General features: G+C 44.9%; 1 protein-coding gene across 1 annotated transcript in view; it reads right to left on the reverse strand.

The window, feature by feature from the left end:
- LOC105893002 (putative methyltransferase NSUN7) overlaps positions 1–16,416 on the reverse strand; it is a 31,294-nt gene extending 14,878 nt beyond the window's left edge. The window contains exons 1-5 of the mRNA XM_042702803.1: positions 15,986–16,416; positions 14,521–14,928; positions 8,092–8,150; positions 3,941–4,077; positions 2,708–2,860 (exon numbers count right to left, since the gene is read on the reverse strand). Coding sequence (XP_042558737.1) covers positions 2,708–2,860; positions 3,941–4,077; positions 8,092–8,150; positions 14,521–14,872 — 701 coding nt within the window. The 5' untranslated portion in view covers positions 14,873–14,928; positions 15,986–16,416. The remainder of the gene's footprint in view (positions 1–2,707; positions 2,861–3,940; positions 4,078–8,091; positions 8,151–14,520; positions 14,929–15,985) is intronic.
- Positions 16,417–16,694: the final 278 nt, after the last annotated feature.

Raw genomic sequence — 16,694 nt, forward strand, 5'->3', positions numbered from 1 at the left:
ACAGGGGATTTGAGTTGTGCTGTTTGCTGTTTCTCACAATAATCAATCCACCCCATCTCAGCATTTCTTCTTCCAAGGTTTCCCTCAATGGCACCCTGGAGAACCAACCTGATGTGCTGGGCTTTGTCTCAAGCCATCCACCCATTTGAGATGACTTGATGGAGAGACTGATAGATAAGTGAGCGCTGACACCTGGAGTTCCCGTGCAATTTTTTTTTTTAACGCCTCACTACGGATACACCATTAACTCTCCGGATGTAAAAATGTCACCATCAGTCAAAAAGTAATAGTGCTACACCGTGTGAATACCATAACAGAAAAATTGAAATGAAAACCCTTTTTTGCCATACATGAATATCTTAAACAAATGAAGAGGAAGGTCATTTAATACGATCCATAGATAGTTGGGAATTGAGGAATATGTGACCATAAGGAAGTAAACCAGCAGTCAGCAGCTCATGCTACAGGAACCATGAAAGACCCAAGAGACATTCGATTCCAATTCATAAGCTTTTTTACGACACTGGTGTCATGTCATAATGATTTTATGACTTTAAATGTACAGCACATACAGTATATTATCAAGTGTTGTTGTATAATCTGTTTCGCAAGGACATCCCATTGAACCCATTATTTCACAAAAGAAATATTTATGCCTGTCTAAAGCAGCTGGCAATAGCCATGCCCTCAGGTTTCAAGTAGCACCAACCACACGATAGCCCTATGGTCCAGGGAAGATGCTGTGCAAGGAGGTCTGGAATCTGTTTTTAAATACGCTTCCTTAACTTTCTCTATGAGCAGTCGGGGGGTACAAACTGATCCCAGATCTGTTGTTTGAAGTAAAGAGGCAAGAGGGGAGGGTTAGTGCGCTGTGGCTGAGGCTGAGGCTGAGGCTAAGGATGAGGCTGAGGCTGTTCTCTTCTAGCCCCTCTCCAAAGGCAGCGGTGACCTCCAGGGTGTAATCCAGCGAGGAGGGAGCCCTGCTGCCGTGCTGATTGGATCTGTCCAGAGCTCAGTGCCCGCGATTTACTGCCCTGCTTGCCGGCCTGTCTGCAGTTTCAAACTGTGCAGGAGAGCATGCTCTCAAACACACACACACACACACACACACACACACACACACACACACACACACACACACACACACACACACACACACACACAGATACGTACACACAAACATTCACAAACCGTCCAGCCATGCACTAAACTACACATCTAGCTGGTGTAAAACAAGGCAGATCACACAGCATTAGAGGTTAAACAGGAGAGAGCGGGCTTAATGGGATGTCAACAGGACATCTGAACAATAAACTATCGCTGACACACACTCTCTCTCTCTCTCACATGCACAGACACACACACACTCTTGCTCTGTCCCTTTCTCATACACTCTCTCTCATACAATCTCTCTCTCTCTCTCTCTCTCATACACACACATATAGATACAGCAGAAGGCATGCAGCCCACGCCTCACCTTCTATCTAACCCTCACCATAAAGCATGACACAATCAGTGACAGAAGACTAACTAAGCTTAGCTTGGCTCGGGCACGCACACAGGCGCACAAGCACACAGGCACACAGGCAGACAAACAATTAATTTCCCCCAGTAAAGAGTTAGCAGCAGCAGAAGCTGTGGAGCCTTTGGAAAAAAAAGGTGGTTTTCACACCAGTGGGCAGTAAATGGTCATGGGCAGTGAGGGGCAATGGCTGTGAACCAGGGCTTAACCTCTGCAGCTCACACACACACACACACACACACACACACACACACACACACACACACACACACACACACACACACACACGTTCTTAACAAGATCATATTGGCTCACACAGCACCCTGATAATATCACCCTCTGCTTTCCTACCTACCACTGATGACTATCTGTGTGAGAGAGTGAGTGGAGGGCAATGTGTATGAGTATGCCTACACTGGCAAAATGGGATTGATTTGGTCTTAATTTGTGTGTGTGTGAGCATACATCAGTGAATGCACACGTATGGAGGCAAGGACACTGGTTATATGTCTTTGTATGCATGTGTGTGAGTGTGTGTTTTAGTCTGAAGAATGTGCATGTGTGTGAGAGTGTGTTTCAGTCTGGAGTATGTGCTTGTGTGTGAGTGTGTGTTTCAGTCTGAAGAATGTGCATGTGTGTGAGTGTGTGTTTCAGTCTGGAGCATGTGCATGTGTGTGAGTGTGTATTTCAGTCTGTTTTCTGTTAATTTGGTTTCTGAGCAGACATATTGTTGAGTTTAACGTGTGTATGCAGTCAAATGCGTTTGTGTGTGACTAAGTCTATGTGGATGTGTGTCTTTGTGTGTCGGTTCTGTTGATTCTGTTTATTCTGAGACTATAATCGGTTTGGGCATGTGTATGACGCATGAGCCTGTCAATGTGCGATTGTGTGTGTGTGTGTGTGTGTGTGTGTGTGTGTGTGTGTGTGTGTGTGTGTGTGTGTGTGTGTGTGTGTGTGTGCGAGTGTGTGTGTGTGTGTGCGAGTGTGTGTGTGTGTGCGCGTGTGTGTGTGTGTGTGTGTGTGTGAGTGTGTGTGTGTGTATCCATGGGAGCACCTTGTCTTTAGTGTGTTGACCCAGGCGTAGAGGGGCTGACTGCCGGCCTTCTCCTGTGTGTGTGTGTGTGAGTATGCATGTGTGTATATGCGTACATGTGTGTGTGTGTGTGTGTCTATCCATGGGAGCACCTTGTCTTGAGCGTGTTGACCCAGGCGTAGAGGGGCTGGCTGCCGGCCTTCTCCTGCTTCTTCCTGACACTGTCGGGCAGCATGCAGTCGATGGTCAGCAGGTCGTGTTTGATTCTGCAGCGAGCCAGCGAGGCTGCCAACTTTGTCTTAGACCTGCAGGAGATGAGCACAACTCAACCAATGCTGACACACACACTACTTGACAGGCTTCCGCCCACCCCCCCACACACACTCAGTCAGTTAGTCAGTCAAAAATGTTCACATGACCCGAGGACAAAACGCACTTCCTCCGTCCATCTGTTCTCATTTATTTTTCATCTTCTCTCCCTGCCTCACTTTCTAGCTCACCCTCTCAATTTGGATCCCTGAAGACTCATGCCCTCGAAAAGAAGTTTCTAGATTTTTGCGTCAGATGTCTCGAGGCTCAGAAGGTTTTGGTAACTGGAAAAAGTATCTATGTCGTCCGAGAGCTTTATGTCTGACTTTGCTGCAAGCTGTATTACCCCACCAAATCCACTGTGTCATCTCTACCATTGTTGTACATCAGCATCCTACAAGCTCAGTGCAAATATGAAACTGATTTGATAGATGAAATGAACCCTTATGAGGGTGACCATTAAGTTGACTGTGAGTCAATACCTCAGTTTTTCACTCCAGACCCTATCCTGGACACTCTCTATTCAGGATTGTTTCAGCCAGATGTTTTACTTCTACACTATAGCATAATATAGTAACATGGCTGTGAATAAGGAGCTTCAATGGGATCTGTGACAGACATTGCAGATACACTCCTTGAAACCTGAGCTGAAAGTCGCACTGAAAGTTTTTTCATGAGGAAAGGAAATGTCTCTTTAACAGTTCATCCGGAACAAAGGAAATGAGGAAAAGATAAGCAATGACAGACTACTGACCATATCTCTAGGCAAACCAGTTTGATTGTTGTAATTTGTGCCAAGCCATGAAAATGCTTTCACCCTCCCTGAACACATAGCCGATATGTTATCTTAGATGTTCTCTTAAGCCGTGGTCAGACACAGTCACAGCACAAATAAATGTCTGTCAAATAAAAAAAAATCTATCGTCTTCAAAAGCTACATTTGCCAAATTATCTTTTCCAACAATTACACATTGAAAAATTCTCTGAGTTAATTCCAATATGTAGGGGGAAAAAATTACTTTATCACACTGCCGAGTGACAGACGTTTAAGGGTCGCAGAAACACGCTGCACCTACTTCAGCAGGCACTCCTCCACCTCCCTGACCTGCGGCATCGACTCTTCCCTCTCATTGGCTGGGCGCTCCCAGGGAACAAACTTCCTGTCCTGGAAGTCATAGAGCATGATAGCCACCAGACTCATCAACTCATCCGGCTAGAGAGATAGAGAGAGAGAGAGAGATAGAGAAAGGGAGGGAGAGAGAGAGAGAGAGAGAGAGAGAGAGGGAGAGAAAGGGAGAGATAGAGAGAGAGAAAGAGGGAGAGAGAGAGAGATAGAGAGAGAGAGAGAGAATGAGAGGGAGAGAGAGTGAGAGGGAGAAAGAGAGAGAGGAAAGAGCAATAGGCAGACGGAAACAGAGAAAAATGACACCAAGGAAGGATGTGATAAGGACGGAGGGATGGAGGAGGAGTGAGGGTGACAGAGTGCAGAGAGGTGACGAGAAGTGAGATGATGGGGAATGGAGCAGAAGGTGAGAGGGATGAAATAGCAAGGTGTACAAGACAGAGTACCAGAGTGACCGAGAAAGGGAAAGAAAGAAAGACAGAGAGACGGAATGAGAAAGAGAGGAGAGGGAAAGAGCAAAAGAACAATGACACAACCATAGATTTTATCACCAGATCAGTCTACCTCCGCAAAGCATCATCAATATCCATAATTAATAGATGTCCCTCCAATAACATTGTAATAATGTAATGTCATAATGTCTGTATCAGTCTTTGTTATACTGCCGCCCTTCCAGGGCTAATGACCATCGACCGCCATCTGTTAGAACGCTCTCATCAGTTCACAGAGTGAGACATCAGGAAGCGGTGCATGGGTGATCATGTGTTGCGCAGTATTGATCAAGTGTCAGACTGACGGATGGCAAATCTGTCAGCAGGAGCTGAGACATAGCTCTTTCCGATGCAGGATATAGCCTCCACGCGTAGCAACGCCCACGCACACAAACAAACACAAATATATATATATAAACACACACACACACACACACACACACACACACACACACACACACACACACACACACACACACACACACACACACACACACACACGAACGCACACACACACACAAAGCATGTCTGTGCACATATGGATATACACATACAGACAAATACTCTCTCTTCCTTTTGCTCGCATACATACACACACACATACACACACACACACGCCAGGTATCGATGTGCACATCTGAATATGCAAATACACCCGAATGTGCTCTCTTTTTCTCTCTCTGCATCTCTCTCTCTCACAGACGTGAGCACACAAAAATACACACACACAAAAAAAACAGACATAGACATAGACAAAACATACACAGACAAACATACACAAAAAGGCACATACAAACATGCAAACAAACATAACCACACTCTCACACATACACACAGACAGACACACACACACACACACACATTTGGGAGGCATCCTGCGATGAACCACATACTCTCTCTTAATTAAACTCAGGAGGAGGGTGTTAATGTCTGCGACTCCCAATCCCAACTTGTCTCTCCACCCAACTAACCGTCCTCCCCTCTACTCACCCACTGCTGCCATTGCCACAGGCAGGCAGAGAGAGGACATTACAAACAGATGGTGCTGCTCAGTAGCAACAGACTTCCATGGCATCACCACAGGTCTAACGCTAGATGATGGAGCACACTGATGGAAAATGGACATCTATGGGAATTTTCCCCATTTTCCCCTTTTCCCCTTTTTCATAGGTGGAGACAGGGAGTGATGGGCTCTGGATTAAGCACTGGGAAGACTGGATGGTTACCCTCCCTCTTCTTCCTGTTCCCCCTCTTTTTTTACTCGTTCGTCCTCTGCCAAGGTTGAAACCTGGGGCCGTGAAGTTCTTTTCCCCTTTGGTCGCCCGGCAACAGCATCCCATATGGGATTGTGTCCGAGGAAACCAGATTGTCCCCTGCCGCCAAACATTGCTCAGGGAAGGAAGGGTTACCATGGGGACAGCCCACGGGGTCAAGCGCTTACAAGGATTTGAAGTTAAGAGCGCTCAGGAGTCGATTGTATGTCTCAGCGTGTTAATTGACATGTCGGCAGGCTGCACATGCATGTTTCTCTGTCCTGCCGTCAGGAAAGTTTTTATTTTTTTTTTTGTCCTAATTCTCATTTTCTGCTTGACTGAGATTGAAGCCCCAATTTACTTCACACATGTTCCACTCTACGAGGGCCTTTGTTTTACAAGCAGGTAGTCTTTTTTAACACCCTACCTCCCTGTGTTGGTCCTTGGCCCACACTCCCCCCTCCACCCTATTATATTTTCTCTCATATCCACCATTCTCTCTTTCTCTCTCTCACTCTCTCTCTCACTCCCTCTCTCCCTCTCTCTCTCTCTCCCTATCTCCCTCACTCCCTCTCTCTCTCTTTTCCCTCTTTATCAAGGTTGAACTTTATGGATGGTGTGGGTGGAGGTGCAGGGGCAAAGTGAGTTCTAAAGAGCGGTTCATTGTGTCTAGAGTTTATGGTCTCTCTCTCTCAGGATGCAGAATAACGACCTGCCAAGCCGCCAGCGCAGCAGCCATTCATCCTTCACTGCGGCTATATTTTACGCTCTCTCTGTGAGTGTGTGTGTCTGTGTATATGTGTGTCTGTGTGTGTGTGTGTGTGTGTGTGTGTGTGTGTGTGTGTGTGTGTGTGTGTGTGTGTGTGTGTGTGTGTGTGTGTGTGTGTGTGTGTGTGTGTGTGTGTGTATGTTTGTGTGTGTGCATGCAGGCATGCACACAGGTCTGTGCATGTCTACACAGTGCATGTTTGTGTGTGTACACACTGTGTGTACACACTCTGTGTGTGTGTGTGTGTGTGTGTGTGTGTGTGTGTGTGTGTGTGTGTGTGTGTGTGTGTGTGTGTGTGTGTGTGTGTGTGTGTGTGTGTGTGTGTGTGTGTGTGTGTGTGTGTGTGTGTGTGTGTGTGTGTGTGTGGATACGAATGCATGTTTGCACAGATTTGTGTCTTTGCCAGGCTTTGCCAGGCTTAAGAATGCAACATGCATCTCTACTCTGCTAGAATATCAATATTTTTAATTTCCCTCATGTCAGGTAAGAGTAAGAGTAAAAGCATTTAACTTTTTAAGTATCAATAAACATTTTAATTCATTAATACTTCCCTCAAAGCACAAAATGTCTAGGTTTCAAAGGTTTTCTGGGCATGGAGCTATACGAAGCCATGCAGCACAGGCCCTTTAGTGTGAGAGTTCATGGGTTCATGAGTTCTGCAATGAGTTCACGAGTTCGATCCCCCTGGTCAACAATGGCAACCGACCGTGTTTACATTCCGTCCACACTAAAGCCAGCCGCTCCCACACCACCCTAGGGCCTGTGCTGGCAGGTGATTAGAGTGGAGGGCACCTGCACACACACACACACACACACACACACACACACACACACACACACACACACACACACACACACACACACACTAGGCCAAACACAGAGGCTACAGGGCAGTGTCTGGCATTCCCAGCTCCTCATTCACACCATTAATTTGCTGTCAGTGGCACACACACTAAAGTCATTTTTTGCTTTCAATGTCCAGGCTATTTAAGCGGACCGTCAGGTGCTGGTGCTGCAAAGGTAGCGTTAGCCAAAAAACACGGATGGAATTGCTAATGATGGATGAGCGCTGATTCCTGCAGGACGATAAACTGCAGTGTGGGGTTTGTGATTAACTTCGCTGCTACCCACAACCCCCGCTGCTTTGAGACGCTCGCCTCCTGCTCAGCATCAAGCACAGTGTGATACTGGGGCTGTTAATTGAGTCCACAATATGCTGTACAAGCTATAAGAAAAGTTGCCATTTAATACAACTGATTTAATTACGTAAAAATATATATGCATTATATGTGTGCAGGACCTTTTTTTTCATTTACTGATTTAGCTGGCACATTTGAGTGTATATATTTCAAATTTTGATCTGTATATGTGCACTGTTCTCTGGGTATCGAGCCTATGATATTGGTGTTATGAACACCTGGTTGAGCTAGTTGAGTAACACATGATACCATTGAAAACAATATAGATACAACGTTTTCTGCATAGATCTTCTGTGAGAAGGAAATTACAAATGTATGACTGATATATACACTCACCTTTACTAAAGAGAAAAAATGCAAGCATTTCTAGCGGCAGCCGTGTTTGCACTCACCATTGGCTGACAGAGGTAAAAGCAGCTGTCAATCATGATGTCCTCCAGCAGCTCTTGATCTACAGGGAGGGGGTGGGGAAAGAAACGAGGCAGTTAAGTTACGGCCTCATCATGACACCGTGGGAAAGGCAAATGTTATTAGACGGCGGTCCCAGTGACCTCACCCATCTTTAATATGTGCTTCTCATAACTCTGGGGTTAAAGGTTAGAGTGCAGCTAGTGATCCTGGCAGAGAGGATATGTGTGTGTGTATGTGGGGTTGGGGGTTGGCGTACGGTGGCCCCTGAGGCAAACCCTTAGATAAAATTCCAATCACTCTGCTTTCATGGAATAATTACTCTTATCACAGAAATCACTACATTCAATTATATGGCCAGAGAAACCCAGACAGGTTCATTTAAAACACATGCCTCGGTGGAGTCTGCGAGGGCCGGGCCCCTTAATGAAGTCCAATTAATCAGGAATTTAATCCATATCGAATAATGGGAGTCGGGATTACGGGGGACACTTTTGAGGGCGGCGTAGGTAATCCTTTATGGAGGAGGACTTTTATGCAGGGAAGAATCTTAATCACAGTACTTTAACATCCACTAAACTCTGGCTGGACACTATGAAATGTTAATCAATTTTAAACATGTCCCACTTTATGATGTCTCTGACTTTATGAGGCGGGAGAGTCTAGAATGGACAATGTACAAACACAGGGATACACAATGGCAAGACATGTGCACATAAATCAAACAAATGCACAATTTCTACATACCTGTTTTCACGTAGCTATCCAATCTGATATACTACACAGACAGAAGATTGAAAATGCATTTCTCCATCAAACATCAACCTTGGAATAAGATTTCCTTTCGGCAGCTATCATAAAGAGAACATCTGTCCACCAGAACAGCAGGTTCCCTCAAGAGCCCAACACCATCTCAAAAACTGTGCACCAAAGACTGAATTTTTATGTGTGAAGGAAGGAAGGTACAAAAAAAAAGAACGAAAGGAAAAAAGAAAGAAAGAAAAAAGAAAGTACAAAATCCATTTTATCTAGGTAGGATTTAAGCATGCCAATCCCTCAGACCTAGCAAGATGTTTGTTCAGGGAATTCACTCAATATTCTGCATTAAGGAGGATGCCTTCAGACAATATTCAGATGCACACATATTTGCAGCTTGTGTCTACTGTAGCAAAAATAGCAAAAATTGGGTCTTTCCGTGAATGCCAAAACGAAATGTGTGTAGGTTAGGGAGTGTGTGTGTGTGTGTCAGAGAGAGAGAGCAAGAAATTGAAGGCCATCCAAATACCTTGGTGGCTGAACTAGGTAGATTAGGCTGTAATCTTGAGTGACACACGGGATCTCTCCACCTGTCCATCACTGGTGGATGTCATGGCTACAGAGCGGTTTCCATGGCCATCAGAACATCATGACATCAGAATATTTTCCGATCCGCACCACAGGGAAACCGTAGCTTGAGTGTATGCCTCTGTGTCTGTTTTTCATGTGTGTGTCAGAATACAAAATTCAAGTGTCCTTGTATGAGGTGGCACTGTACCCACGCACACACACCCACACAGCCAGCACCACCACTACTGACTAGCATTAATGATAGATGGTGCTGGGCTTTTCCAACCAGCTTGACTGCTCAGAATCATTAACGTTGACGCTGTGGTCATTATTAGCTTTATAATTGCTGAGGTAGAACCCGTCGCCATCACATTACGCAGTCGCTGGGTATTCTGAACTTCCTGGGGGTTGGGGACACAAACGCTCTCAGCCTCACTGCACATGGTCATTTCGTTTCTCCACCATGAAATCCCTAGGGGCCCTGGCACTCAGCCAGCCAGCTCAGGTAGAGGGAGAGCATGAGGTAAACGGGGAGTAAAAAAATGTGAGGGAGACAGGAAGAGAGAGAGAGAGAGCAAGTGAGAGCGCAAAGAATTGATCAAGTTTATGGAGGACGTTCTTCACACCTCCTCAGCATATTTTTATGACAGAGGAGGCAAAAGAACACGATGTCTGGCCATGCTAATGGATGAGCGATTGAACCTCACTCATCTGTAACGATCAATACACCTGGAGAGATATTTATCAAAATCACAGAGGAAGCTCCCAAGCTTTCCCCAACCCAATACCTTCCCTCTCTCTCTATCTTTCTATGTATCTACCTAACTACGTTCACTCCTTTTTTGCAGGGATCATTCCCTTTTGGGGTGGTAAAAGAAATAACACACGCAAGACCCAACAGTGGGGAAAAAAACACACAACACACTCCAGTCAAGCAAACCTCTGTCAGAGCGCACACACTGGCCTTTAGAGGAAGCGGAGGACTGTGTGGTGATGTCCTCACCCCTGGCCCAGGTCCTGCTTCAACACAATGGCCCATGATAGATGACCGCTGAGAAACAAAAGCGCAGGAGAGCGAGAGTAAAAGGGAGGGAGGGAGGAGAGGAGGAGGAAAAAAAAAACGCTGACAGATGAATACATTTCACTGAGCTCCTATTTCTCCTTTTTATCGTTCTGTGTGCTCTGCCTTCTCTCCTCACAATTACACATCCATCATCGGATGAGGTCACAGCCGGGGAGACGTCCCTACTTGGCGACGGGTTTTAATCAGGGCAGCGCTAGATGGCTTACACATTATTCCTCAACACAGGGTTGATATTTACTGAAGTGTTTTGGCCAAAAGGAACCATTAGTCTCCCTCAAGGGTAACATGGTAATAAACCACTTTGACCTTTTTTTTCCCTTTTCTTCCACCTTCCCTCGTTTGTGTTTTTTTCCTTTTCTCTCCTCACTCGGAAAGCCCCGGCGGTCAGAAGTCGTTTTCGCCAAAGCCCTCCGACGCACTCCTACAATCAGATCACGGGCCCTGTTAAGCATTTCCAATTCCCCCTGCAAGAAGTGTATCAATGCTTACAAATTGATCGCGTGTGCCGGGCGGCATGAGAATTACCCACGAATGATCATTAGGCCTGGCCCTTTCCTGCCAAGATATGGAGGGAGGGAAGAGATATCGCCCCCCTGGGGATGTCATCGTACTGCCTGCAAGGTTATCCAACCAGTAGAGTCAGTGCCCTCCAAGTTTCGCACCTGAGCTCATTTGCATTGAGTAATTCCCCCTAATGTTGGGAAAGGGAGGCCCATGTGTTTGTGCGTGTGTGTGTGTGTGTGTGTGTGTGTGTGGCTGTGTGTGTGTGGCAGAGGAAAGAGGGAACAGTCTCTATGGTGTGGTGGTGTGAGAGCTGGAGAGGGAGATGCAAAAAGCCAAGGCTGAAATGGCTATAAATGGCCTCCTCCCCGGCAGGAATCAAAGGGCAGGTAGGGTCAAGGCTAATGAGAAGAGAAAGAGAAGGGGGAAAAAAGCGAGGCTAAAGAAGAGAGAGAGAGGAATGGGATCCTCATTGTAGGTACATTGGCTCTGCCCTCATGCAGGGGTACGAAAAAAAATTCAGTTAAATGGTGTCACCCTCACACGGACAGCACCAAAAAAATGTAAGGGCAATATCGCTGGATGGGGCACCAAATTAATGTGGGTGCAATTGTGCATAAAATGTTAATACTTTCCTCACGAGGACCACTATGGTTGTTGGTGATCTCACCCGATTGGAAAGGCATCAATCAGTCAACACAACAGCAGATCAATTAAATTAAACACATGTCTACCGTAGTGGTCAAAAGAAAAAAAATCAGGCCCAAATCAGTCTCATAAAAAAGGCTTATTATATACACTAAGCTATCAATTCGGAACTCTGATCTTAAGAACTACAACCTAAATTACCATATTAATAGCTAGTAAAGGTTGAAGGTTTTCGGAGTTCTGAATAGTAGAGGTTGGCAGCATTCATTTTTGTGTAACATTAAATAGACCAGCATATGTAATCAAAAACATTTATTGACCAAAAAAATGCACAATGTGTAATCTAACTACATGTACCTGTGAGTGTGTGTGTGAGTGAGTGAGTAAGTGAGTGAGTAAGTGAGTGAGTGAGTGAGTGAGTGAGCAGGGGAGTGAGTGAGCGAGTAAGTGAGAGAGAGAGAGAGAGAGAGAGAGAGAGAGAGAGAGAGAGAGAGAGAGTGAGCATGTGTGCTCAAGAGGGCACATGTTGGATGCCAGCCAGAAAGAAAGCGTACACTATGTTTCTGTTTTGTGTTCCACGTGTTTATGTGCCGGCATGAACACACGTGTTAAGTCAGAAACAAAGGAGTTTGTGAAACGGGAACTTTGAGATTCCTCTCCACATGTGTGGCTAAGTTTACTTGCATGTAATCCGAGTAGGATAATGGTTAGGAAAGAGGAAGGCAAGGCCCTGCGGGACTATGAAAAGATATCACAATAAAGTTCAGTGAACAACCAAATAAAAATATGAAGAGTGACAAAGTTAAGCAGTCCGATGCTTAGCCACGTAAATGATTACACTATGCTAGCTAGATATCTGCCCAGTTATGTTTGTGGTTCTGAAGTTGGTTGCAGTCTTTGCTGTGCTGTGTTCCGATGGTGCAAGTTGGAGGAAACCAGTCGCTCCTTTGATCTCCTTGCAGACTTTGCAGGTCGTATGCTAACTCCCTTTGTTTTTCCTGTTGCTTGTAAGGTTAGCTAGTAGACTTCTGTTTCTGTTTATTAGCTCATACACTTTGTTACTCTCAGTTAACGATGGGTACTTAGCTAACAAGGAATCTTAGCCAGGTCCTCAGGTCGCTGCTGTAAGACGAGAATTCGGTGCGGAGTCATTACTCCAGCCAGCACTCAGCGCATGGAGATAGTGGCTTACATTTCACAGTGAAAGTTCAGTTAAAACACAAAATGAACAGATGTATCTGTGGAGTTCCAAGTCTCCAAGGGGGGAGAGAAATAGAGGTGAAAGCGGGAAAGGAAGAATAGAAACAGTGAAAATTGGGAAATCTGCAAAAAAAAACAAGCAAGGTAGATGAATAGGGAAAAAACACAGGGCACTAGAAAAGACTGAAGTAAGTGGGAATGAAGCAGAGAGACAGAAAGAGAGAGCAAAAGATTGTTGACAAGAGAGAACCACAGGGATATACAGAGATTTCTGGTGGGAGATTTCTGGTTTCTCATTTGGGGTTGAGGGCGTGTGCAAACACTTCCACATCAGCATTTGCATCACCCCGAGAACCTACATACTGTATGTGTTTGTGCTCCTGGAGTACAGGCCAGATAAGAGAAATAATCAGATAATCCATACAAATGCTCTTTACCATTTTCACCCAGCCTTGTTTTTGCCATTTAAGGGTTTTTTTGTTTTGTTTTATTGAACAATCTACCTTACTTCGATTTTGGATCATTGTCATTCGCCTGCAGGGTATTAGACTAAAGTGTGTGTGTGAGTGTGTGTGGTATGCTTGTGTGTGTCAGACATATTGATCCAGCCCATGGACTGGCCGTTTGCAGATACGGGGAGATTAAGAATCTCCTTCCCAGGTGTGTCATGTCATCCACATCTGTGTGCCTCACACTCAGCACACACACACAACAACCCACCATCAGAAAAATCAGGCCAGGATCAATCGCAGGCTATTCATTGCTGTTAATTCATTTCACAATACTAATCTATGCAATTAGATTTTCCCTAGACTCTCAGTTTGCTTGGCTGAAGTGGATTTGTACCAGGGAGTGCATTTCTCACTGTGACTAACATGAGTTACAAGGAAAAAACACTGTTAATCGTTTTCTTCAGAACAACTCACGCTTTGGATTTTCAATAGGTTGAGTAGGTTGAGAGGAGGCAGCACAGAGAATTCCGAGAGTGTCAGTAAAGTGTCATGGGAAACGTAGGCTTACTGTTAATCCAGCACAGTGACACTGATAGATAGCGCAAACTCACTTGCTGTCCTCGCTTGTCCTACAGTACATGTGCCCCTCACATAGGGAGAGAGAAATCAATCAAACCCCAATCCTACACACACACACACACACACACACACACACACACACACACACACACACACACACACACACACACACACATAAACTTCCACCCATCCCCACCCAGCAGTCCCTCTCCACCACTGCCTCCTGCTGACATCATCTAATAACCTCTTATCGCCTGGGCGACCACACTCCTGTGAATCTGAGCGCCCAAGCCATTTCTGGCCCCTCAGATAAGCGATTATGGGCTCAGCTGATTTGTGGCACCACAGCTGGCCCTCTCCCCAGACATTCCCCATTTGCCTTTTTGTTTTTCCAGTCGTCTTCAATTCAATCTCCCCATTCAGTTCCCAAGAGGCATCTATTCTCATTTATTTTTACGGATAGTCATCCATGTTATTTGTTTTCCCTCTAAATCGATCATTTGAATTCATAGAGGAAGTAATAGAATAATTTTGTGGTACTTGATTTCTGTGACTATAATGGAAGAGTCAAAACATGCAAACACACACAGAGACACACACAGACACAAACAGTTTTGACTTACATTTCAGTGCATTGAAGGCAAGCTCATAGGCACAGCGCTGTGTCACATCATCTCTGGTCTCAGGCATCGGACCGCTGGTCTTCGTGCCAAAGCTGATGAGGCGGTGGGCTGCCGGCTTCTGTATGTGGGAGTTCTGAAAGATGGAAGCGGCGAGGAGGTACACCTTGTCAGGAAAACCCCTCTGGCTGTTCTCTCCGCCCAGGTAAAACACCTGGGGGTTGCCTGAGGTGCTGTCTGCTTTGGAGTCTGACTTGGCCCTGTCCAACAGAGTCAGGTCTTTCAGGCTGGAGATCTGGGTGGTCCTCCTGGAGCTCCTGGATAGGGTGCGGCGAGGGGCGTCTTGTTTCACCATTTTTCCAACTTCAACCAGCCCCTAATGACAGACACCTCTGCCTTTGTGCCAAAGCACTACCAGAAAAAAGCCAAGTCGGACGTTACAGGGAATAAATGACAACACACACCCACAAAGTTAACTTCACAGAGAACTTGGTTTAATGGATGAATTCTCGCGACTAATGGTGGGACAGAAGCCAATAAGTCCTTCGCTGAGAAAAGATCAAATCATGTCACCCAGCATATTTGAAACCGTTTTTGGAAAAACAACATATAGAAGCCTTATTATTTAGCATTAGATACACTCCTTCAGTGCGCGTATGGGTGGCACTGTAGTTATTGCTTTCCCAATGAAAGTGTAGGCCTATTGTTTTCCTTTGCATAGTAATAACTATACCATCACTACAGTCTAAACATACAGTTAAACATTATACATCACACACCATGCAAACAAAAACTTAATGAAGCCAGTCAAACATCATAAGAACTGTGCACCCGAAGTGCCAAGGTTCACACTCCCTGGCATTGCGCTGCCAAAAATCACCCATTGACAATTATTAGACAACTATTATGGTCTCTACTTTAACTTCACTGGAATCAGCGCAGAAATCATTAAGACACTAGGATAGATAGCATAGAATAACAACAATGAGCAATACAAGTTATGCTTTCGTTAAAATGGATGTTGAGACAAATCAAATAAAAAGACCCAAATCTGTGATGCCTTTCTGTAGCCTTAGGATAGCTTTACACGTGATGTCCCTACACATCACATAGCTAAATCTATAACGTTAGAAGTAGCCTACATTTTGTCACGGTTAAGATTTCAAAACATGAAACAATTACCATATGATAAGATAACGTTAGGATAACCTGTTGTTAGTTAGCTGATAGGAAATGGTAGCATTAAGTCTTACTTAACTCTTAATTAACAAAACCTATTTAGCCTAGTTTACAGGTAACGTTATCAGTTAACGATAGCTGTCTAACTCCTATAATGTAATCCTAGTGGCATCAAGTGGTTGATTCACAAGTGACCTGGATATATATATATAAAATACAGTCTTTAAAAGTCTCATTACTGAGAGAAAATAAAAGTTGGAATTGTGTTTTATGTTTATGTTGAACTTACCCAAGTTGTCACCAATGTTAGGTGTCTTCACTGAAAACTCCTGCAGATGAATCGGTAACGTTAACAGCTTCTTTGGTCAATTCCCATTAGTCGTAGCCCAGATCGTCAAGCTTAACATTCGGTAAGAATTTTTGGCCATCGAAAATACACTTCATCTTCACTTTAAAATATGTGCTAACTTGTCTGCCTTAACGTTGACTTTGTATACTCACTATTGTCGAAGTTTGCGTGTCCAGCTAACTTGTAATTTTAAAGCACAGCAACCCCAGGCTTACCTTGGGCGGGCACTGTGAAGAATCACTTCACAGCCAAAGACCGTGAAAAAAATCACGTGTATCGTATAATGCCAGACAGTATAAATTACAGTGTCTTGTAACCTTATAATCTTGCGAATACTTCTGCTAAAGTACCTCGCCAGCAAGTTTGCTAATCATAACATCCATTACATTGGATCGAAGCCTCGGTCACCATGGTAACTATATGCAAATAGGTTGGTACCTCTGTCATGAATTTGGTTAGACATGTTTCTGTCTAGGCCTTATAAGGCCGTGTTTGTGTGTGTGGGGGGGGGTGGGGGAATCAACCATTTATTGACAAAAGGGCCCAGGACATTCAGTGCTTAACTTCCTTTTTTTTTGGTAAGCGCTCTTGAACACGGGGATAACATTTTGATGTGTCTCTCTGCGAGTAGGTCTGCACGATTCTGCGC

The sequence above is a fragment of the Clupea harengus genome, chromosome 20 (assembly GCF_900700415.2).
Source record: "Clupea harengus chromosome 20, Ch_v2.0.2, whole genome shotgun sequence".
NCBI classification, from domain to species: Eukaryota; Metazoa; Chordata; class Actinopteri; order Clupeiformes; family Clupeidae; genus Clupea; species Clupea harengus.